This window comes from Sturnus vulgaris, chromosome 20 (genome assembly GCF_052056855.1).
Source record: "Sturnus vulgaris isolate bStuVul1 chromosome 20, bStuVul1.hap1, whole genome shotgun sequence".
In the NCBI taxonomy this organism is placed as follows: domain Eukaryota; kingdom Metazoa; phylum Chordata; class Aves; order Passeriformes; family Sturnidae; genus Sturnus; species Sturnus vulgaris.
The window spans coordinates 3,162,886-3,187,076 of record NC_142262.1 but is presented as its reverse complement, the minus strand read 5'-3'; the positions used below and the strand labels follow the sequence as shown (position 1 = coordinate 3,187,076).

The 24,191-nt window shown below is 46.9% G+C and overlaps 2 protein-coding genes across 2 annotated transcripts in view; both read right to left on the bottom strand.

Moving 5' to 3' along the window:
- Positions 1-5,561: 5,561 nt before the first annotated feature.
- Positions 5,562-15,171, bottom strand: CACNG1 (calcium voltage-gated channel auxiliary subunit gamma 1). Its single transcript, XM_014882724.2, has 4 exons — positions 14,931-15,171; positions 9,292-9,366; positions 7,118-7,255; positions 5,562-6,398 (listed from the first exon to the last, which is right to left on the bottom strand). The coding sequence occupies exons 1-4, from the start codon at positions 15,169-15,171 to the stop codon at positions 6,172-6,174; spliced, it is 681 nt and encodes a 226-aa protein (XP_014738210.1). The 3' UTR covers positions 5,562-6,171.
- A 3,993-nt stretch (positions 15,172-19,164) lies between these two features.
- Positions 19,165-24,191, bottom strand: part of CACNG4 (calcium voltage-gated channel auxiliary subunit gamma 4) — a 43,722-nt gene continuing 38,695 nt past the window's right edge. The window contains exon 4 of the mRNA XM_014882718.2: positions 19,165-23,546. Coding sequence (XP_014738204.1) covers positions 23,008-23,546 — 539 coding nt within the window. The 3' untranslated portion in view covers positions 19,165-23,007. The remainder of the gene's footprint in view (positions 23,547-24,191) is intronic.

The window sequence follows — 24,191 nt, the reverse complement described above, 5'->3', positions numbered from 1 at the left end:
TCATGGGGAGGTTGTCACTGTGGTGATAAGAACTAACGAAGAATGAAGGGAGAGATTTTAAAAATAATTGATTTGGATTCTAAGAAAATTTTTTTCTTACAATTCAATTAGAGCCTTCACCCTTTAAAAAGCCACTGGGTGAATGCAGCTGGCATGTTTTTGTGTGTGTAGGTGAAGAGTGAACTCTGCTGGAGCTCTGAGCTTCCCACTTGGCCATCCTGGCTCGGGAGCAGCCGGAGGTGATGCTGCTCTGCCCCCAGCTCAGCCTGACCTGCAGTTGGGTTCTGAGGTACCACTCTCACCTGCTGATGCTGCAGGACCTGCCCCTGGTGTCCTGCCTCACCTGGGTCATGCTGTGCTTGTCCCCAGCCTGGATTGCTGCTGGCCCCGTCCTGAGGGACCCAGCAGGCTGGGGCAGAGGTTTTGTGCCACGTCCCTGTCCCTCTTTGTTCTTGCTCTGGCTGCTGGGGGCCCTCCACGGTGTGCTGGTGTCCTCTGGAGCAGCCTGCAGAGCAGGGGGTGTCCCCACGATGGTTTCAGGGTGTCTCAGGTGTCTCAGCAGTGCCAGGCTCCTCAGAGTGGGTGTTGGGACAATTCCCCTCCATCCCCCTTTGTGCTCACACGGCAGCTTTCAGTGTTTCTACAAGACAGCTCACAAATTGCTGTTTTGCATAAAGCTGGCAGGTTAGAACCAAAGCCCCTGCATCCATATTTTTTCCTGCAGGTTGTCATCTAAGCCAGTTTGTCCTGGATTTTTAATTGTGTGGGCTGTGGTGTTGCTGGCCCTTTGCAGGATGTGAGTCCTGCCACTGACTGCGAACCCTGTGAGTGCCATTCCCCACTTTGATTAATTAATGTTTTGTTCCCAGATTTGTCAAGTTCAGCTGGTTTTTTTGCAGAGATTGTGCTCTATAAGCAATTCTTTTGCTATGTATGTAGTACTTCAGTGCTATAAGTAGCACCAAGAGCACTTTGACCACTCCAAATTTTCTTTTTAGACTGAACTCGGGCATATCAGAACTTGCACATTTCCAGGGCAGTGAGCCCACGATGCTTCATGCTCTGGCCATATCATCCTTCAACTCATTTGTTTTGTTAGTTTTTAAAGGTTCTAGTTTTCCTAGAAAAACTGCAGACAATTAACTTGTCAAGACAGATGGTGATGATCTATGGTGCCTATAAAAATTTGCACATCCTATTCCTTGACATGAAATATGGGCTATTTCTGTTAGTGTAGCAATACTTGAGCCAGTTTCTTTTTGCTGGCTATGTCAGGGAGCAAGGGCTGAATCCTTCAAATTTGTTTTTTTCTTCCGTTCAAGAGAAGTAAAAGGATTTGCAGCAGCAGCAATGGAAATGTCAGTTCGGTGTGGGGGATTTTTGGCAACTTTAGCTGAGAAATGTTGAGGAGCTTTTACCTCATTAAGGATTAATAGATGCTTCTGACAAATTACAGAACGCTCGGTGATATGAATTATCCAAGACTGGTTAAAAGATGTTGTCAGTCCCTTTTCCAGAAGACTTGGCTTCCTGCTGGAGGGTAAATACCTCAGCAAGACCAGCTGTGAAGCCACTGAGGTGCTCCCAGTGAGACTGGTGATACTGGGAACGAGCTGAGCCAGAGCCTGGGGTGCAGCCTTGCCAAACAGAATTGTGCTGCTGGTTCTGTTGAATAGAAAATAGTCCAGAAATCGGAGTTTGTTCCCTTCTCTGCATTTCTTTGAAGAAAGCAGCAGAGCAGCTCAGTGTCTGCTGCAGAGTGGGCATGTGTGACATCTGCATGCCTTGGAATTTATGTTCAATAGCTTCAGTGGAGCCTGAGCATCGATCAAGTGTGACAAAGCAATGACAATCTCATCCTCTACTTCAGTCAAAACAAAGTTGTGACGCTCTTTTCTTGTCCCTTGGTGACAATGGAAAGGGGAAATAATTGGAATGGATGCTTTTAGAGCAGGTCCCACTGCTGTGTGTGTTTTATGGTACAGAGCAGCCTAATACTCCTGTAGTTAAGTTATAAAGTAATGCAGTGTTCCAAGGGGCACTGTCCCACTGTGGAGGCTCATTTTAAATCAAGTTTAGGCCGAGGTTTATTCTCTAACAGTTTCTGTGGTCAGGTTCTTGGCATGTGAGTGCCCAGCTGCAGCTCTGGATGGAGCCCAGGGACTCCACGTGAATCCCCAGGGCTGGCAGTGCTGCAAACTTCTGTCTGCTGTATCAGGTGTGTTCCTCAAGAGCTGTCAGGCCCAGGTGAGAACGAGTCCCTCTGCAGCAGGGCCAGGGGTCTCATTGCAGGGGGGGAAATTCGCAGATCCTTGGGACTTCCTGGAAATCATTTCCACAGCAGTCAGAGTGAGGAGAAAAAGGTGATGGCCACAAGGAAGTCACAGAGTGGAAAGGGATCACTGAAAAAACGAAGTAAATTAGTAAGTACCTGTGCTTTTGTAAATTATGTCAGGGTGATCAAGCACCTGAGCATCCTGCACGTGCTGGCTCTTCCCAGGTTTGGAGGATTAGGGGTGTGTGCCAGGATTTCTGGGTGAAACACCCATCTGTGCTGCCTCGTGTGCTGAGCTCTTCTCCCCCACCCGCTGGTGCTGGGCTGTGCCTGCAGAACCTCGTTGCAGATGAAGGGTGTTCAAGAGCTCAGCTCCCTGCTAAACAGGCAGTTTTCTTCTTCAGGGTTGCTTGTCTGACACCTTTTCTGCACATTAAATTCACACAGCACAGCATTTAAAAACAAGGGAAGCAGATTCTCTCCACGCCTCACAGCAAATCTTACATAAACAAAAACCTTCCCGTCTTCTGCTGCGTTGGGTGTGATTTAACACTCGGGCTTTGGCAGACTGGAGCAGCCCCAATCTCAGCACTGTGGCTTGGACAGTGCCCTGGGACATCTCTGTGGCTGTGGAGGAGGGACAGGCACTGGTGCTGGATTAGGGCTGGAGGTCTGCTGGTGGCAGTGCTCAGGATTTCATGGTGGCTGGCTCCTTGTTCTGCACAATCCTTGGCCTCTCCCTCTGCCTGGTGCATGTTTCCCACTCTGGCTGTGTCCCAAACCCAGGAGTGCTCCTGTTGGATGTGTAGCAGCCAGGTTCCCATCCCTGTTTGGCCCTGCTGGTGGGGAAGTTTCCTTCACATTTTCATGGTACATTCCTGAGGTTCTGGTGGCTCTTCCCTGCTGTTTGCTCAGCTGAGAGAATGAAAACTGAAACTGGTTACAGCTCCCCCCTCCAACATTATATTCCTTTTCCTTTATGAAGGCCAATTACTTTTATTAACTCTCTTAAAACACATTATCAGCTCTGTGGCAGAACAAACCTGCTTCAGGAGCAGAGCCCTTCCCACCATGAATACCAATGACCCATTTAATGGATGGGTCCCTCTTCAGCAGTTCTTAATATCTGGAAGAAGAAAATGAAGTTATCCACGTGCTTCTCAGTCTGACAGGGACCGTACAGAGTAGGGAATGATCACAAAGCCTCAGCCTGGAGCAGAAAGAGAATAAAACTCAGTGAGTCTTAAGGGCTTTAGGAGGCATCTGGCTGAGCTGCCTGAGCTCTGGCTGTGGGTGTAGGATCTCGATGCCATGAGCTGTTTGTTTTCCCTGCCTCGTGAGTAAAGTGATCCCAGAGAGGCTGTAAAACCTCGGATCCAGGCCAAAGCCCAGCACTCACCAGGAATCTTTCCACTGCCCTCACTGGGGCTTGGATGAAGCAGATCAGGAGTGTGCAGGAGATGGGTGAGACCTTCCAGGCTGTGTTTATCTGAAATGTGCACATCTTGCTCTTGAATATCAAGAAGGGGACTGAGCAGCATCTTGGCTGGGCAAAAGGTTGGCCCTTTGGGATAAGAACCCAGCTAGAAATGACCTTCTCCCAGTGGAGGAATTGAAGGAGAGGGATGGCACTTCGGGAAAGGTGTGGCTGGGTGAAGGGTTCCCCAGGGACACAGGACACAGTGCCTCTGCTCTGTGTGGGGGAATTAACCCAGACCCATGTCCCCAAACCTTGCTTATCTCAACCCATGGCACGTCTGAGGTGATGATGATGATGATGATGATGATGATGATGATGATGGCTGAACTGGGTACACTGTTGTTCCTGCCAGCTGCTCTGCTTGGATTAATCTTTGCTGTGTAGGTTTGGATGTCCCAATCCGGGGTCAGCCACCCCAGCAGTCACACTGACTGCTTTCCTTTCTGTTGTTGCATGTAAAGGTTCTCCCTAGAAACTAGCCTCTATTTTTCTGAACAATGAAAATGCAAATTCAGGAAGTCAGCTCTGTACCCAAAAATAAGATTTCAAAACTATTTAGCATTTCAGAGTGGTTCTGTGACAACGTGAAGACTTGCAGTTGTCTCTCATGATGAGAGACAGGCAGAGCTCCTCAGCTCACACTCAGATCTGAGCACCAATGAGTGCTTCATCCCAAAACTTTATAATATATGTGTTATTTGTAGTGCTTTTCAACTTCAAAGAGCTTGGAAAACATTAATGCAACTTCACAAAAGGCTTCTGTTCTCGCTGCCACTCTGCTGATGGGGAAAATGGAGATGAGCCTGAGTCTGGCTGGGGCTGCTGGGACTGAGCAGGGCCCAGGGCAGCCCCTGGAGCCAGCACAGAATTGCTGGGGAATTTCTCCAAATGTTTGAACATGCCGTGATTTCAGACCTCTTCAAATTGACCAGAGATTTTTCTGTTAGGAATTCTCATTTTCTTTAGCATTGTGGACAGCTAAACACAGAGGGAATAGCACTTCAGTTCCCCTTTCTCCTGATTTTTAAATTACTGGGTGAGAAGAGTACACTGTAAGCTATGTACCGTTTCCTGCTTGGGGGGAAAATGTTGAACAGATTCTGAAAATTGAACTGTAAAAAAGAAAAAAAAAAAGAAGAAATACCCCACCTCTTGGTGCTGGGGGATTTTAAGGGTGAAAAGGACTTGGCTGGAGGGGCTGGGTGAGCATGTGGGGCTGGGGGACCCCAGTGCTGCTGATGGTTGGGTTGGGGGACCCCAAAGTGCTTCCAAAGTGCTTGAGGCAGCTGTGGCAGAGCCCTGCAGGCTCTCAGCAGCAAAGCAGCGCCTGCAGCATCCCCCAGCAGTGCCTGGGCTCTGTGATTCTGCAGCAGCAGCAGCAGCAGTGAGGTGCCGGGGTGTTCTCAGGGCTGCCTCTCCCGGCTCTTTCAGACAGAATCCTTCCCCTCTCAGCTTTGGAGAGTTTTTCCTGGGATGCAGCTCTGTGTACACACGTGCAGTGAGCAGAGCAGGGTGCTCTTACAAAGCCCAGTCCAGGGAACAAATGAGAGCTCAGTGCAGCAAACACCACCCAGCCCTGCTCTGCCATCACGGGCCTGGCAGAATCTGATGGGCCAAGTGATTCATCCATCAAATAATTTTCCAGAAAATCATGCTACTGGAAGATTATGCTTTTTATTAAAGGAAAATATCACTCTCCATGTTCAGTACTTCTTGGCTTTGCCACTGAAGTTTAAGCAAAACACAAGACTCTGATTTGTGGGGTTTTATGATTGATTCAGAAGAATGGAACTGCAGGGTGTAAATTTGGAGGGGGGATTTTTATCCCAATGCTACGCAAAGTTCTGTTTTGTTTTTTATCAAATGTTAACATTTTAATAGAAGAGATTTCCAACTTACCCTGGGGAAACAAGTTAGCCCTTCTGAGGGAAGGAGAGGAGTGTGGCAAAACTGGGGACATTGACTCCTCAGTGTCTCTCTGACCAAGTAAGGTATAAAAGCCCGATATCCCTCATGGATCTATGCCCAACTACACCAAACATCTTCATAACAAAGCTGTCTCCTCTATGACCTGAGCTGTCTCAGACACAGATTTCCCCTCAACTGCATCAGCACAGAGCAGCCCCAAATTGGCACAGAGCAGTGCCATTCACACACACCCATGATGGTATTGAGTGGTCTTTCTGCTTTCTTAAAAAAAAAGAAAAAGAAAAAAAAAAGAATCAAAAAAGAGAGAAAAAAGAAAGGAAAAAAGAGAGGAAAAGAAAAAGAAAGCAACAATTGCAATCAAACCTGCCTTGGCTCAGTAATGACTCACTTGATGGAGAGCACATTGTGTGGTGAGACCCAGACATTTTAAAAAAATACAAATATTTTCAGAGCACTTTCTGGATATTTTTCCTGGGTGCAGGGACCATCAGTGCTCTGGTTCTGCATCCATGCAGGTCTCCCAGGGGTTCTGGGGGAAGCGGGGCAGCGCGATGAGGAGGAGGGCGATGCCGCAGACGAAGAGCAGCACGAAGGAGGCGCAGGCACAGGCGAAGGACCAGGAGTAACTGTACTTGATCCAGGCTGTCTCCTTGCTGTCAATCATCCTCTTCACGGATTGTCTCATGACTTCTACAGAGATGATGATGCAGAGACCTGAAGGAAGATAGGAGCAGTGGGTTGAATAACCAGCTGTCAATTTTTCATCCTTAATTAACCGCCTCATCTGTTGTTTTGCATACAGGAGCTGCAGTGAGATTCACAGGTGAGTCACTGACTCCAGTGTTTGAAGGAACCAGTGCTCAGATCTGCCAGGAGCTCTGCCATTACTGAGGTCAGCCACTGACTTGTTGAGTGTGATCTTTTAGGCAGGCTTGGATGGGGAATTCAAAGTGGAGGAGGAATAATTGCGTTCCCTGAGGAGCTTTTTCAGAGGTTGAGGAAGATTTTATATTGAGGTGACAGTTTGCACCTCTGTCTTTCGCTCATTGTGGCATGTCAGAATATTCCTGGCTCATGTACCAGTGCAGTCTTCGTGTGTTTGGGAGACTGTTGTGTATTTTGGGCCTGGATCAGCCGTTTTGTTGTTTTGAAGCTTAATAAATGAGATAGAATATTGTGTGTCCCTGGTTCAGACTGGGACTGACAGTGAACATACTAGAAGGGAGTGAATATACTTTTAAAGGGTTGGAGAAAACACAGACCAGCTGCTGAACAGAATTTTCTCATACCACACAGAGACCTGTAGTCTGTGGCCAGGAAGAAAATGCTTTCAGGGCATATTTAGGAGTGTCTCTGTCCCTTGGGATCTATCTTAAGTTTCTCTGTGTTGTCCTACGAACCAAGTGCAGAAATGTGAGCAGCCCTCCTCGTACCTGCAAAGGTGTAGAACATGGATGCTGGCTTCAGCAGATAATCCCTCTTCTTCCTGAAGGACAAGAGGACACAGATTGTCCCGATGATTGCAAAGCCAACGCTGAAGATGGCAATGGCTGCAGCTGAAATGCTGTATTCTGCCAAAGGAAAAAAAAAAAAAAAACACCAAAAATGACATAGTGTGCACATTTTGAGCCTGCTGCCATCAGCTGTGGGGACGTTGCAGTAACTCACTCTGAGAAATATGTGCATCTCTGATGCCTGGGCGAGGTGGCTTTGGTGAATTATTTCCCCCAAGTGAAAACAGGGCAAGTATTGGCCGTGTATCTTTTGAATGTGAAGGGTATGAAAGCAGAGCAGGAAGGGGAAAATGCTTTCTGAACACCCCCTGAGGTAGCCCAGGGCACCTTTGCTCATCAGCCCCCTGTATGGGGCTGCTGGAGTGCTGGACTCTCGTCCCTTCCGTCACCCATACTCTGCTCCTGGAGTAAATAGTCAGCTCTCTGCTGCTTTTATTCCGTGTTTTCTGCAGAGCCCTGGCCCGTGGATGGTGCTGGTGCTGTCCCATGGAGAGCCGAGTGCTCCGTGGGCTCAGCACCAGAGCAGGCACAGCAGGCCAGGGGTGAAATGTTCTGCACTGCTCATTTTTATTCCTTTGCCTTTACAACAGTGATTTCCAGCTCTGTGAAAACCCAGCTTCTTCAGGGAATGGGATTTAACCCTCCCCAAAGTCCTGGTTTTTGCTAAGCCATGTGCTGGACATTTCCCCAGCCCAGCACTGCTCAGTGCCTGGGCGGAGGGGGAGAGTTGTTAATTGAGTAATTCAGGGCTTCATTTGCATGTTGTGTTCGTTTTCAGATTAGTTTAATATTTAACACATGTAGCCATGCATGAACATCACAGTGCCTGATGATATTTGCCTTTCAAGCCATTAAAAAAAATATCTCCCAGGCAAAATCATGAAGAATTTTTTTGCCTGTTACTAATTAGCTCCCATCCAAATGAGCTATTTCTGCAAAGGGGAACAGCAGATCACTCTTTGTTCTCCCTGCTTTTCATATCACTGTTTTATTATCCTTTTCTAAATGTTTCTCTTTTCTCTGTGCTGGAACTGCCTGCAAGTGTTTATTTCATTGTAAAATCTTTTGCTGGGCTTAAGATTTTCTTTTTGCCCCAAAGAAAAGAAGTTTTTCCTTTTTAATTTTTTTTTTTCCTAAAGAATAATTTTTTTCTGATTTTGTTCTTCATTGCCCTGAAGGCATTGGGTGCATTTTGAAGATCAGGTGGCTGTATCAGATAGCAGATTAGTAAGCAAAAGCAGGTGACTCAGATACATGCTTTTCTATCCAGTTAAAATTCCTGTCTTTCCTGTTTTAGGAAGCTCCTGTTTTAGGGAACCTATCTTCAGAGTAGCAGAAGCAAAGCAGATTAATTCATGTAATGTATTCAATGGCTCACATTTTCCACAGTAAATATGTTGTGTTGCAAACTATGAAGGAGTTTGTCCCCAAGGAGAGGATGAGAAAGAGAGAGGAGCATGTTAGGGGAGCCCTCAAAATATTTGGACTTACTAAAAATGTGAAATTTGTCCATGAAAGACAGTTCTGCTGTAAACACTGACAGTTCATGTCTTTGTAGGATTCCTGTTCCTTCCATTCATTGATTGCTCTATTTTTTACATGGCTTTCATATAAAATCAATATGAAGCATAAAATTCTTAATGGTCTTCAGAGAGCCCCTGCACTTCTTTTCAGGGTCAAGACTCTGTTTGGGGTATGATTTATTCATTTAGGTTTTATTAATATCTTCCCCTTCAATGGCAGAAGCTGAGTGTCACGGATAGTGCCAATGTTGTAAAGTCATTTTTATGCTGGAAGGACTTTTTGCAATTTTCCTGGGTATTGACGTTGTTATATATTTGTGGGACAACTTATGTAAAATCATGTTCATGGGTGTGATCATATATAAAAATAATTGTCCCCAGGAAGCTGGGATTTGACCTTGTCCAGGACATTTTGCACATTTTCCCCAACTGATGGTGCCTGTTAGAAATTCTGCTGCTTTCAGTGGAACCAGGACTGAACTCTCCTCTTGGGGACCCCTTTTCATTAGATCTTGTGTGTCCATCACTTCATACAACATTAGGAAAATATTCTTTTGGAATCATTCTTACCTTTCTGGGTGGTTACTTCAAATATCTCCGAGGTTTCTCCTGGAGTGAAGTGCTTGAAATAGGAGCAATTGTGGTCTGAAAGAGAAAGGAAAATTCAGTTTTGTGTTCTTGGAAGCCTCTGATAAAATGCAGTAAAACTGAATTAGCTTTTTATTGATGTACCAAACTTGCAGAGGTTTTGAGGCTCCCTACCCTTGGTGACACCAAGGAACTGGAGTTGGATCTGATTTCCCTGGGAGCAGATGAGGACACTGGGCTCCAGCACGGACAAGGCTGAAACCCCTCTGGTGCCTTTTGTATCCCTCTCAGAGCTGATTGCTCTCCTGTTTAAAATATGAATTACAGAGGATTTTTCTCGTTCTGTCTTTGGCCATCACGGGTTTCTGCCTCTCAGTGTTGCAGCATTTCCTGGGGATGGCCCCTGCCATGCTCACAGCTGAGCTGGCAGCTCCCTTCCCACCAAGCCACCCCCAGTGGCATCACCCCCTTGGGGTGTGGTGGCCTTGGAGGGCACACAGGGAGGATGGAGTGTCCTCATCCACCTTTCCCTCCTGGCTCTTCCCTTCTGCAGCTCACAGATCCCTGTGTGGCAGTGGGGGGGTTCTGCTGCATGCAGGAGGTTTGCTGCTCTGGGGGTCCCAGAGATGAGGCTGCTGCAATGCAGCAAATCACATGGTGTTTTACTAAAATAGGGATGCTAAGAGCTTTTTTTTTTTGGCTGTCAGTAAAAAAAGAACAAAGCAAAAAAGACCAAAGCTTTTTGAAGCCCAAGCAGTTGCCCAGGGAAGGGAAGGCAGTGTGGACCAAGGGCAGAGAGGCTCGTGCCAGGCTTTATCCAGGTTTGATCCCATCAGAGCAGCCTATTGAGTTACATTGATAAGACAGAGGTAGATAGAGGGAGCTTTGTGAAGTTCCTCTGTCTGGACTTCACGTGGGCACAGTGCCAGGTACAGGGCGTTTGTAGGGGGGTAGAGAAGCGAGCAGGGATCAGGATTGAGGGACAGGGGGATATGGGGACAAGGGAAGTTGTTGGCTGAGTCTCTCGATGGCCACGATCCCTTTTCCTCCTCAGCCAGGCGAGGGTCAGCCCGGGGAGCAATGTCACTGCTGTCAGCAGGCACAGGACACTTCCAGCCTCAGCCTCCCTGCGGGATGGGAAGGCTCTGGTGAGCTCCTGCTGACTCGGAGCTTTGGCAGCAGCAGGGTAAGGGTTGAGGGTGTTCTTGCTATTTATAACTGATTTAATTGAGGGTTTGAAGGGGTGTGGAGCAGGGAGAGCAGTTGCTCGCCAGGAATTTGGCTGGAAGGGTGCACTGGTGGGGACACACTGAGTGGTGCCATCCTGCTGAGCTGGGCGGGGGGACACACTCAGCACCAGCCCCAGCACCTTGGAGCACCCAGGGGCTCCCAATGGCCCAGGAAACAGAGCCAAGGCTGCCTGAAACACAAAAATAGGGGCCCCTTCCCTTAGGGGCATCTCTTCTGTTAAATAACAGAGTTAGCAGCAGCTTCCAGGAGATGCTGGGAGGAAGCCTGGGAGAAGCTGTGGCTCTCTGCACATCCAGGCTGGGACTGGCTGCTCCAGCACAGGGGGAATCCTGAGCCAGGCCAGGTGCAGAACCATGCAGGGACTGTGTGAGCTTCTGCCCATGAGCATTTCAGTGGTTCTGTACAGCAATCGTTTCTCTGTGTTCTACCTGTTGGTTCTTGTGGGTTTTTTCTGTCATGTAAGTGGTGGCTGCTGGAGTTAGTGACTCAGGGAGGATTTATTTTCCCTCTCCCAGGAGACAGGTAATTGCAAAGCAGCATTTTTGGGCCTGTTAGAGGAAGATTCCTTCGAGACACTCTTATCTACTTAAGTTTATAAGCTGACTTTTATTTCATCTGCAGATTCTCCTTGCTGGAGACAAGGTTAATGTTTAGCTCTGGCATCTCCTGACCTGTTCTTTATTATCCTGGCAAATGACTGGAAGAAATGCATTTGATCTCAGCCCTCTGTGACTCTAATTGTGAATTTTGAGCCTCAAATCAGCAGTTGTGTGCCTCCACCAGCAACTCAGTGGTGGCTGAGGCTGAGCATTGTGTCTGGGACACTTTATTTTGGGATCGTTTGATTTAGTTTTTCATTAATTTTCTAAAAAGCCCAAAATCAAAGGGGTCCCCAGATGTGCAGTACAAAGGCAGAAGCATCCAAACTTGGTGTGGTGCGAGCACAGCACAGCTCTGTGTCCACTGCAGGGGAACCAAACCAGCCCAGTCCACCCTCCAGCCTCAGAAACCTTTCCGAGGTGGGCTTGTCTGCAGGAGATGGAGCTACCTCTGTCCCCTGTGGCCCTTAGAAAAGCTCTCCCTATGTATGATAAAAAGGGTCATCACACAAGTGGGTTGGTGTTTTTGGAAAATGCACTTGTTGTGGGAAAATAGCACTAGATTTGTTTTGGTGAAATGCTGAATTGTTTTCGGTTTTTAAGGTGCTCCCATGCTCTGCTGAGCTGGGGATATCTGTTTCAACAAGTCTGTTATTCAGCAGATCTGAGGCACTGCAGTGACTCTGGTGCCACCATGAATAAGAGAAAAGCCCATTTATGTCACAGCACATTTGCATAACAGACAGGATTTACACTGGGGTTGATAATGGATGAACACTGTGCCAATCTTCGTTTCTCTCCACCTCAATTGCATTATCTCTGCCACAAGGTCACCCCAAGGTGCTGATGGGGACAGTCCAGGGACTCTGTGGTTGCATGAACTTCAGGGTTATAATGTGGTTTATCTCAGAGTCCTCACCCCTCCAAGACACCCCCCACAGCCTTCCTGCTCCCTGCCCTCAGATCCATCACACCTGGATGCAGGCATGGGATGCAGGCATGGGATGCAACCCCGCTGAGCTGTGGTTGAGCCTTGGGCACCTGCACGTTGGAGACCGTGGGGGAAAGAAAGGCTGGAAAGACCACGAGATGTTCAGGGCACGCAGAGTTTTGGGTGGCAGCTGTCCCCTGTGAGCTTTGGAGTGACAGGCTGGGAAAGGGCTGGAGAACACCTTGCCCTGAACCTGAGATGGAGAGAGCATGGGGAGACTGTGGCAGGGTGGATGGTTAGAAAATCCTGGGTTTTAGTGTGGGATTTCCACCTGTGATGAGTTTGGGAAGCAGGACCTTAGAGGAGGTGTTAAGTGAGGGCTGAGCCATGGAGGGGGCCAGGCCTTGGGCTGTGACCTGGCCAACAAGGCCTTTGGCACACATGAAATTCTGGAGATGGCTTCTCCAAGCAGTTTAATTTCACAGCTGTCCTGCAGGATGAGTCTCCAGGGAACAGACAGCCCTGCAGACAGCCCATCTGCTTGAGCACTTCTCCTCCCCAGCTGCCTGCACTCAGGTTCCTGTATTTACAAGGACTTGTTTAAGCTGTTGAACATCCCTGCTGCTGCCCAGAGCACAGGAGCCACATTTCAGGACAGCACCAGCACTGGAGTCACAGGCAGTGATGCTGAGCTCTGTTTACAGCTGGTAGTAAAATTCCCCGGTGCCCACTGACCACAGTTAAAAATGTCTCAGTATTAATCTGAATTTGCCTGGTTTTAACAACCATCTCCCTGATCTTTTCATTTGTTGCAGCAGGATGCTGAACTCTTTTCAATTTGTCAACACCCTCGGATGGGTGCTGTAAAATTTTAAAGCTCTGCCTAAATCACAGCCCTGCTTTGTGGACTGCGAGCCAAGTCATCCTCCCCACTCTGCACTGTGCTGAGCTCAAAACCTAATAAATAACGTTAATCATGCCATCCATTTCATCCACAGGGAGCGACTGGTAAATGGTTATTAATTCAGTGATAAATTCTGATGCCTCTTTCCCAGTCCTGGCAGTAATGTCTGGTTATATCTCACGATTTTCAGGAAGAGCAGTGCCTGCATCTGCTCTTTTACTGTGCGTTTGTTCATTCACATTTTCTTGGCTGCTGCAGGTTTCACAGCCCCGGTGTTTCCCTGCCGACATCCCTTCCCAGAAGTGTGAAATCAATCGAGCAGGAGCCGTGCGGCCACAGCCTCGCTCAGCAGCCCCAGCCCCGGGCTCTGCTCCTTCCCCTTGCTCTGATCCTTTCCCGGCTAAAACAGGGATGAAGGTATTGATGTTATAATTGAGGTGCGAATTTCACCCTTTGGAATGCGATTATGATGCAGGCTGTCATCCGAATTCCCAAATATCTTTAAAAGCTGGGTGAGCCAGCTCTGGTGTGGGGGACAGTCCAGCCCCTCCATAATTCCCAGTCACTCTGTGCCTGGCGGAATGCGGCGCTGGGATGTGATTCAACGTCTGTGCAAGCACATGCTGATGTCTGTCAAAGATAGTGGCTGCTTTCCTGTGCCCTGCCTGCGAATCTGCTTTGTGCAGACAGCTGGATATTTATGAGTTTTATATTTACCCCACGGTCGTGCAGTTTTGCTGTTTATCCACCAATTTCTATTGTTTTTCCTTTTGTGGGAGTTCTCTGTGCGCACGGAAGGCGTGCAGAGAGGAATACGTCTCTAGGCACGTAAGTACCTTCCTGAGAGACATTAAGCATATGGATGACACACTCCCAAGTTTGGTTAGAGGCAGATCCACATGCTGAGGCTCAGCTCCTCTCTTCACAACATGTAATTTGGCCAATGAGATAAAGAATTGCAGTAATACAGGCAATATACAGTCAGCCCAAGCAGGAAGATTTTCACAGGAAATTTTCAAATATGTGTTAACATGTATTTCATTTCAAGCAGTGAGTCTAACACGAAGGCAATCCTGTTATTTCTGTTCTGGAAAGCATCCAGTACCCTATAAGCCTTCTAAAAAAGCAGCGTGGCTCAGTCACAGAGGGAGTGTATTAGTGCAAACGGCACGGATGTTGCTGACTTGGCAATCAGCAGAACATAATGAGCTCCTTTAGCCATGGGAATGGAGCAGCCTTCCCGGAAAGCTGCCGTGCCCACTGCCCTCCCCATCGATCGAACTGGAGGTGGAGACGTGTGTGGGAGCAGGTGCCTTTGGTGAGAGGTGAGGAGGCTCCCTAAGTTCTCGAGAAATTGATTCAAAATCTGTTCATGACTCTTTTTTTTCCTGGAAGTTGACAAGCCATCCTGCAGGTCCCTCTCCCTCCCTGCCCTGAGGAATGGCTGTTACTGGAACAGCTCAGAGACAGCCCAGTGCCCACCGTGGATGGGCTGTTCCTCTGGAAAATCCTAAAGATCCATCCGTGTTTGGCGGACCCGTAAATCCTCTCTCTTGCCTGCTGCTGTCAGCATACCTGTAGGACCCTTGGCTGGGCTTCAGCAAGGTTCCCTCCATCCCAATCTCCCTTCGTGATTCCCACTGTGCTCAATCCTCCTTCCCTTCTCCCCAGCGCTGTCACTGCTTCACATGGGACTCAAATATGGTCACAAACAGACCAAGGCAACACAGCACAGCAGCCCCAGCAGGAGGGATGGCAACGAGGTGTGTGTGCACACCAACAGGAACACAGCCCCATGCACCCCATCCCAAAATCAGCGCCTGTTTTCCTTCTGCCACGGGGCACACGGAGCCAATTTTCCTTTGCCATGCCCTCCAACCTCCTAAGCAAAGCCTGCTGTGAGTCCCGGTGCTTTCTCCCGTGTGTGCTCACATACCTCCTGGCAGGCTGATGGGCCCACAGCTCTTCTCTTTGGGACCTTGCTCCTGCATGAAAATCCGCTTGGTGCAGAGTCTCCAGAGCCCGAAATGAGCGGCCTCGCAGGTGGTGGTGTTTTCCTCCAGGCTGGGGCTGAGCACGGCCCAGTGGTCAGTCACGACGGCGGCGAAGAGCAGCGAGATGCCCACCAGGATGACGGAGAACGCCAGCCGGACCTTCAGGGGTTTGCTCTCGTCCATCTCGCTCCGGAGCGGGGGGAACCGCCAGGGCTCCCGAAATCCTGGCGCATCCGAGTGCCTGGAAATGTCAGTCCCAGGCTGCGGGCAGCTGCTGGGCTGTGTCAGGACGCTCCCAAAGCGCAGCTCAGCTTTCGGCCCCGTCCCACCCGGGCTGTTTTGGATTCCCACGCCCGGCCGGAGCGGCTGCAGCCGCCGCGCAGGGGCTGAGATCTCTTCACTTGCAGCATGCCCAGAAATAGGCATTAATAGGATGATTAGCTTTTCAGCGAGGTTATAAAAACATCTGTGTTTATAATAGTGCTGGGCCTGAGTTCAGGCTGATCCTAAACAGTTTAATAGCCCTGGAGCCCTCTCACCCCACGCCTGTGGCTCGCAGGAGCTCAGAGGTGGATGTGCCTCGAGAGCCCAGAACTGTTGCAGAGAGTGATAAAATAAGCCGACTAGTTTATTTTATTATTAACTTCTATTATAGTTATTTTTATTCTAAGCTTTTATTGTAATAATTTTTAATTAGCCTGAACTGTTCTGGGTAGTTGGGGGTTTTTTTGTGTGTTCCGTTTTTCCAGGGCTTTTTTGTTTTACTTTTTTTGTTGTTAGGGTTTTTAATGTATTTTTTCTTTTTCTAATGCAATATCCCTCAAATCCTTGTTTGCTTTCCTATTAAACAGGTTCCCCTCGATGCCCGCAGTAACTCCAGAAGCCACCCAACACATCCATTCCTTTCTCCAGAAATGGCTTCTCTTGCCCCACATTGCTGGGACTGGGACAGCCTCTCCTTCCCTTTGATATTTCAGCTGATTGTAAAGCCAATTTGATGGTAATATCAATGCAGAGGCCACTGTGGAGGTGACATTACAATTGTGATATCAAACTGAGGAGGGTGACAGTAACTGAATTTTAAAAGAATGGTTAAAAAAATGCCAGTGGAAAGCTGCAAATATCATTGTGTCAAGATAATGTCAGAGCTACTCCAGTGCTGCTTTATTAACACTCCAGTTTGATGTCAAAATAAAGGTGCAGAGGTGTCAGCTCAAGTTGATGAGGACAATGTGGAGCAAGGAACTAAAGTGTAGGGAGAGCAGGGGAAAGGGAGAGCAAATAAAGTGTAAGTTAAAAAATATTGGTCCGAAGTAACTGTAATTGAAGTATGACTTAGAGGGGTTGACATCACTCTGATGTGTGACAGGGATGGCTCAGACACCCCTGTGGAGCAGAGGGACATGTGGGCACCCAGGATGGCATCTGGAGCCCCATTCTTACTGGGGTGTGGGAGCTGTGGGCAGGAGTAGAGGTCCCTGGTGCAAAATTGGAGGGAAAGGGGACCAGGGAGAGCAGTGGGGACATGGAGCAAGGCAGGGACCAGGGACCACAGGCACATTTGTGCTGGGCTGGCAGAGATATTAGAGGCTTTCATTTAAACCAGAACCAAGACTTGTCATGAAAGCAGAAAGGCCTGAAGGGAGCAGACTTTAAGCCAGAAAAGAAATGCATTAAAGGTGTAATGCCTTTGCCTTTGAAGCAGGTTCTTGTCAAATCTCACTAGACATCAGTCAATCTCAGGAGCTGCACCTCGACTTCAATTCCTTGGTGCTACAAACTCCACAGGTGGAGCAGAGGGAAGTGAATCTGTGCTTGCAAATGTGAGCACAAAGCAAGGCTCTGGTTGCTGAGGCATCAAGTGCTAATGATTCTGCTTTAGACTAATTACAACCTACAAGGACTGCAGGGGTGGGAACTCATTAGTTTTTTTCACTGGTCTTTGTGCCTCTTCCAGTGTTGGCAAGAATCACACTTTTTGTTCTCATTTAGCTCCTTCATTCTGGAGAAGTTCTATGAGTTTGGTTTGGCTTTGAGTTTCCTAATTTCCAGGAAACAACTGAAATGAAATCAGAAGGGAATAATTGATCCTTCCCGACTGCTGAGTGGAGCTGGGAGTGTGAACAGGCTTTGATGAGCCACAGCATGGGCAGCAGTGGCTTCCCAAGTTCACATTGCTGCAGCTGAGGTGAAACACTCTCCCCCGCCCCCCAAAATTACTTAGAGCTGCCAGCCCATGGGGGAAAAAGGGGTTTTATGGGTTATTTGTGGGCATTTGGTAAATGCAGAAACAAAACAGATTTCTGGAGGAGCACAGGACTGAAGCAAACCCTGGAAGTTTTCTGCACATTCAGAAGACCATGATACCTAATCCTCTGGGAATGGTTCCTGCAGCCTCTCTGTGTCAGCTAGTAAATACTCACATTTAAAAATCGATATCACATGAAATATAAACAGGCTATTAATGAGGACCTGTTGGAAAGCAGGGAGGGTTGCAATTAGTTGCACTTTAGCAGCAGTGAGCAGGGGCCACAATTCTCTCTCTCTTCTGGAGAAAATGCCAGAGGAGGCGTCTGAAGCCAAACTACTGAGTTGTTTTCTTCCCTGGCAGAGGTGGTGACTTGGCTCTGCTCCCCAGCACTTGCACTCTTCTGGATTTCCTTCAGACCAGCCTCAGCATTTACCACAACCAGATTAACCTCACTCTGTGGTTCCCTGCTTGCAGAACAACGCTCTGCAGAAAACCCTTTGCAGGTCAGAATAACCCAGAGAAAGGGAGGCAGCTCCTGCTCTGCTCTCAGCTCAAATGTGAGCTCAGCAAAGAGCTTTCTTCAAACAGGATCTCCTCAGCAATATTTGGGCTCCCCAGCCTGCATTGCCCCGGTGTGGTGAGACCCCTGGAATCGGGATGGGTCTGCACAGCCAATAGCTGGGAATGCCACCAGCAGCTCTGTCCGAAAGCTCCCTTATTCTGAGGTGGAAATCTTGGAACACAACAGCTAAATGTGCGTGTTTTGGCCGGCTATTTTATTTTTCAGCAGGGTCCCACCCCTGGCCATCCCTGCTGCCCCTGGGGCTGACCCACAGCTCCGTGCTCCCAAAATCCCGGCGGCCGTGCGGGTTGTGCCGCTGGGGAAGCGATCCCGGGGCTCTGGGAGCTGAAAGCGGGGCTGGATCGCTCACAGATGCACAGCCTCTCCTTTCCCGGGTAGCTTCGGCACTGCCCGTGTCTTTCCTTGGTTCTCTCATTCCAAGGAAATGCCACGTCCCCTTTTCCTCCACTTTCCGAAGCTGTTTCTGCTTCCCCCCTCCTCAAGCATCACTTTTCCAGCATCCCTGTGCACAGCGGGACAGCCACAGCTCCTCGGGTCACCATTTACCCACGGACTTGCTCATAAACGTGGGGAAAAACCTTTATTTATTTCAGTCAAAGGGAAGCAGCTTTGAGCCTGAGCTTTAAATGGCTTCACCACGGCGTGTCAGAGGCGTTTGAAAAGATGAATCCTCTGCCTCCCTCCCGATGTGCCAATTCATGAGCTGGGAGAGAGGTGGGAGAGCCCAGTCCTCATCTTTGCAGACGGTCTGGAGGCTGAGGAGCTGCGAGGTGAAGTTAGAAGAAGGATTTGAAGGAGAAATGCTGTCGGGGATAGTTGGGGCTGCCTGGGGACGGGCAGGGGATGCTCTGCTGTGTTTGGCACCGCTGGGGTTTGGTGGTGGGATCAGAGCAAGGCTGTGTGGAGCTGGGGTCATCCTTCCTTCAGGGACAGCAGCAGGCTCGAGGTGAGCTCGTAAGAAAGCTCAAAAGCTGAGCTCAGCTCAGGGAGGGCACACAGAACACACGGGGCTGTTTTCATCAAGGGTGGCTTGCAGTGGCCACCACACCAGGTTCAAACTGGGCACTGAGACCACAGTGTGTCTCATATGGGACAGGTGTAAGCTGGGAATGAGAAGGTTTTTCCTAATTTCCAACCAAATAACTGAAAATGTTGTGAAGATAGCTTATCTTGGAGATTCTGTGGTCTCAGGGACCACAAGAATTTTATCTCCTTTGAAATACTGGCTCCCAGTAACATGGCCAGGTGCAATCAGTGAAAAATGTGAAAAAATAAACAGAAATCTCAGCTCAGAGAATTTTGAAATTTAAAATCTATATACCTTTCTCCACACAAAGCCAAATACATTTAAAATGGTTTATTTAAAAAGTAAGGATTAAGTACATTATACATGGTTGTGATTATACCAGTAGAACTGAAGCACAGTGGAAACACTTTAGAACTGCAGACAGAAATGTAGCCTCAAGGGACATGATATATTAGCCCTTGTGGATATGTGATCCATACAGAGAGAAAAGGAAATAGAAAAATAGTTTATTGTTAGATGTCTGGGCAGCTGAAGTGATTTCTCCTTTTACTCCTATTGTGTATGAGAAACGAGGAAGAGAGAGCTCATGGTACACCTGAAACTTTGTTTCTTGGAAAATCAAATCTGATCCAATAGCTTTTTTTTTTTTTTTTTTTTTTTAGTTCTGCTGCTAGAGTATGTTATATACCAAAAGACCGATTATTGTTAATGATATGGTTTTATGATGTCTGCAGGCCTTGCTGGGAAATGGGGCTCATTTGTTCGATGCTGGCCAGGGAAACCAGAAAGATGTGGAAGAACAGATGATTTTTTTAAAACTATCACTGAGTGGTTTCAAAGTCTGAGCACAATCTAACTCTGTTCAGACAGATCAACCGTGGAGCAAGACTGTTCATGGGCAGGAATGCTGCAAATTTTTCAGTGTTGTCAGAATCAAAGTTTTTCATGGGAAAGGACTGGGGTTTTTCAATTTGTTTTTTTTTTTTTTTTTTTTTTTTTAAACTGGAATTATCAAATGATTTTTTTGGTTTTGTTTGGTTTTGTTTTGTTTTGGCTTTGGTTGAACAATTTACTGCACTGCAACTTAACTGCTGAGTTTTCAGTGGCAGCCCTTGTTGTCCCACAGGACAAAAGCTCTGGTCCCTGTTATCTCCCCATGACTTTGTTCCCTGTCCAGACCCCATGCACATCTCATGATCACTACTCCAGCTCCATTTCTTGAAGGTGCCTGCTGGAGAAGGAGCAGATGCTCCAGTTTGGACCAAAACATTCCTTGAGAGCTGCTGGACCCAGCCCTGCTCCGGGGGGAGGAGGCTCTGGCAAAGAGCAACATCCCAAAACACTCAGCAAGACTTTTATTCTGCCAAAAAATACTGCACCTCTGCAGGTCTGAGCTGGGCTGAAGAAAAACCTTGGACTTCGTGTGGAATCAGATGGGTGGTTTGAAGCACATTCACTGGAGAACGACGACTAAAAAGAACAAAACCCACGCGCGGAGCAAACCTCACACTGTCCACTTCCAGTTCAAGGTACATGAGTTTAGAGAAACAGCCTACATCTAACTCCTGGTTTGAAAGGGAATGGTTTTATTCTTAATTACAGTAAACACGGATGAGGACTTAGTTCTAACTATTAGTTTTTTTAACACAGTGGGAAACAAATAGTTCTGGGAAATTGCACTTGAAAAATACATTGACTATAATTAGATGTAAATTAATTAGCACTTAGTATGACACACTAATGAGACAGAAGGTTGTTTTTTTTTTTTTCATTGCAAACTTCTACTTCTATCATAGCTAATCAAAGTATTTTAATATTACGAAGTCTCAAAAAGTAGGAAATAATTTATTGTTTGAAAGCATAAAGATTCTTGTAAAAAAAACCTTTCATCAAGAACTTTAATAATTTTAGAACACTTTTATGTTGTCCTAGCCGAAAAGTAGGTAAAAAAGTTTTCTTTTCTGCCTCTGTTTGAATTTTTTTTAAAAAGCTTGTGTAACATCTTTCTCCATAGTGTGTTGATACAGAAAGTAGCACAACATTTTCTACTTTTAAATCATTCCCATCGCTCCATTCGCTTTAGCTCTCAGAGTTCAGAGGTTTGAAAAAAGCATCCCAGCAGAGTTTTAACCTGAATGGAAACTCTTAATGAGCAGGGATGAAGGCTCCAACCCACCCCTGCCAAAATAACGACGTGGCTGTGCCAGGCTGAGGGCCAGGCAGAGCTTAACAGTGACTAGGGGGAAGACTCTCGCTTAAAATTGAGAATTGTGTCTTGGTTCTTGCAAGGAGAGAGGCTTGAGCAGGTTTCTCTGGGGGGAGAGGGGGTGTAACTTCCTTTTTGGGATGTTAAGGCAGCTTCTCCGGGATTTCCCTGGAGGACTTGGTTCCACTAGCTGAAAGCCTCGTATCCAAACCACCACTGAGTCTCTGGCTCTGGGGCCATCATAGAATAAATTAAGACTAAAGAGGTTTTAACAGTTTGGCTGAGATCTCCCACTACCAGTGACCCAAACTTTCCAAATTATGGATTTTTTTTTTTTTTGGTCACCACTTGTCTAGTGTTCTGCTAGCAAAGATTTTTTTTTTTTCTGGGCAAAAATGATGGGGATATTCAAAGGAATCTACAGGAATTAGATGCTCCTCTCTCACTGCATCTAATTCATCTGAGGGGAACTGGGCACCTCATTCTTATATGGCTTGGTCGAGTGGTCACTAAAATCAGCATGAGTACTATTAAATTAAATTACCTTTGAGTCAGGCCCTCGAGCTTTGAGATCCAAGCCTAAGTGAAAAAAATGAAAACAGGAATTTATAAGAAAAAAAAATAAATTTCAGACTCTTTTAGAAACATACAGAAGCAAAGGGTACAAATTAGTTCCCTCCTTACGTGATGCATAGAGTTTGCTGTGGCCTCTCTGCACGTAAGTAGATGCATCATTACAAAATAAATTAAATTAGGTCGAACCACCATTTCCATCTAAAAGCAACTATACCTTGCACCATGCGGCACTTAATTCATAATAAAAAGAGTTTAATAAATATCTCATAAACGGCGATTAACTTTTTTCTTTCCTTTTTTTTTTTTCTTTTTTTTTTTTTCTTTCTTTTTTTTTTTTTTTTTTTTTTTTCTGTCCTGTTTTAAAAAATACAAAGTCGTCATCTGCTCTGTCAGCGCTCGGCTCCCGTTGCTGCGGGAAGTTTCTGTCGGCCGGGCGCGCTCGCGTCTCGTTAGCTCGGAGATCTCCGTCCGCAGTGGCGTTGGTGTTGCACTTGTGAAGCAGTGAGGAAATGGGCAGCGGGGCCCCGGGGCTCAGCCCTGCTCCCCGCCAGGGGTTCCTGACAGCCAGCACTCAGCACCTTGCCGGATCAGGCACTAGGGCTCGTCGAAATGAGAATTCAAGTTTTCGAAACGTTAGGCAAGAAATGATGTCTGCGAGTACGCTCAAGTCCCACCTGCTTTTAATCTTTTTCCCTTTCCAGGTGTTTCAAGACGCACCCACCCTCTGCTCCTCGGCCTGCGTTGCCCCAAGGGATGCCTCACCCCAGGAATGGGAGATCCCCTTCCCACCCCATCAGGGAGTCTGTAATGCTCAGTACGTGGGTGCTCTACGGTTTCAGTGGCACAGGTCAGTTTTAGAAAGTGTTGCCTTCAAAAATATTTTCTTTTTTTTTCTTTTTCTTTTTTTTTTTTTTTTTTGAAAGAGGCAAAGCTTACGCTGTGTCAAAGGAAAGTGGCTCACTTGATGAGTAGTTCATATTCATCCTTGGGCTTGGTTATAAATTATATTTGCAAGTTCGTATTAAGGGATCTCAATATTAGAAAAAAAAAAAAGTACAACAATTTTTCTGTAATCCTTTAAAACACACTGGTGGCCAGTCCTTTGCAGTTTCTCCAAGACTGTGTACACACTACAAAAGTGCAGGAACACGAAAACTGCCTTCATCTTGTGACACCAAGAACGGAAATAAACAAACTCCAAATAGCTTCAAAAAAAGCTACGAGCGTGTAAATATCTTTATGTTGGTCCAGAGGATCTCCACTTGCTACCTCAACACATGCCACAATTAAAGAGGTGAGAGGGTATTTTAACATCGCTCCTGACAGATCCATTCTGTTTGGGCATCTCTTCAAAAAGCTCGAGGAAGGAAGGTGCTTCAAACAGGCGTCGTTCTCCTGTTGACCATGTTGACGTGGAGTCCTTCCTTAAATTCCTTCTGGAGGAAGTTGTGGACCTGCAGGAAACTGGCTTCTTGGTCTGCATTGTAGCTGGCAGCCGTGGTAACCTTCAAAGGCTCCCTGGAAAGGGTGTACATGGAAATTTCGTTCATGGGGATGGTGCCTGCTATCTTCATGCCAACTGGAGAAATGTCCCTGGATGGAGAAGGCTCCGTGGATCGGGAGCTGGATCTGGACCTCCTCCTCCTGTACCTATAGCTTGGCATCCTGGCATAGGGAGAACTGGAAGAAGTCTTAAGGAATTCCCTCTTGGTCTTAAACCTCAGCTCTTTGTTCTTCTCAATATAAATGTTCACAGCCAGAACACCTATGGTTTCAGCCACGATAAAAGACAAGGCTCCAAAATAAAAAGACCAACCATAGTTGTAATGGTTCTTTTTGTCCTCATCTCGCTTGTCACTTGGGTCACCTGCATTGCTCGATATGTAGACAATGATCCCTATGATATTACTTAGACCTAGAGGAAGAAAAACATAAATCAGTGTTTATGTGGCTGGGGAGATAAAATTCAAGCCACGTTACTTTCTGGGCCTGAGTGGCTCTAAGACTGGGACAATGAAATTTTATGACATTTATTTACTCTTACATTTATCTCAAGGATTCATTTATTCCTGAAAAACAACCAATAGATCAACACATGGGTCATGTGTTCCCAAAATACTCAGCAGGATTTTTTCCCATCTCTTCATTGCAAGAGTGGAAAAGCAGCAGCATGTGGGAGCTTGCTAACATTGTGAGTTGGATTCTAACATCCAGAAGAATGATAAAAATACATTTGGAGCTCAGGGCTATGGCTGTTCACCTTGATCAAGATAAATTCTCTTGCACCTTGCTGAATTTTCATCTAAATGCAGCATGCTTAATACAGGCTGCAGGGAGAACTGTTAACAATGGGGCTGACTCTCTCAGATGTTTCTAGTGTGAAAATCGGGCTCACCTATCAGAGGGGAATGTTTCCTGCCTTCATATTTAAAAAAAAAAAAAGACCTTAGGTATAAGAGATGCTTGATTCATCTAACGTTTAATACATTTTAAATAGTGTAAAACATGCTTGTTACTGAATTTAACTTCTTTCTGCAGGAAAACCAAAAGCTTTTCCAGA

Bases quoted from the DNA above. Each gene is read 5' to 3' on its own strand.
- CACNG1 (XM_014882724.2), bottom strand. From the start codon at position 15,171: ATGGACGAGAGCAAACCCCTGAAGGTCCGGCTGGCGTTCTCCGTCATC. The intron at 9,367-14,930 runs GTATGTGAGCAC...TTTCTCTTTCAG, and splicing joins GCCCATCAGCCTGCCAGGAG to ACCACAATTGCTCCTATTTC. The intron at 7,256-9,291 runs GTAAGAATGATT...TTCCTTTGGCAG, and splicing joins TGAAGTAACCACCCAGAAAG to AATACAGCATTTCAGCTGCA.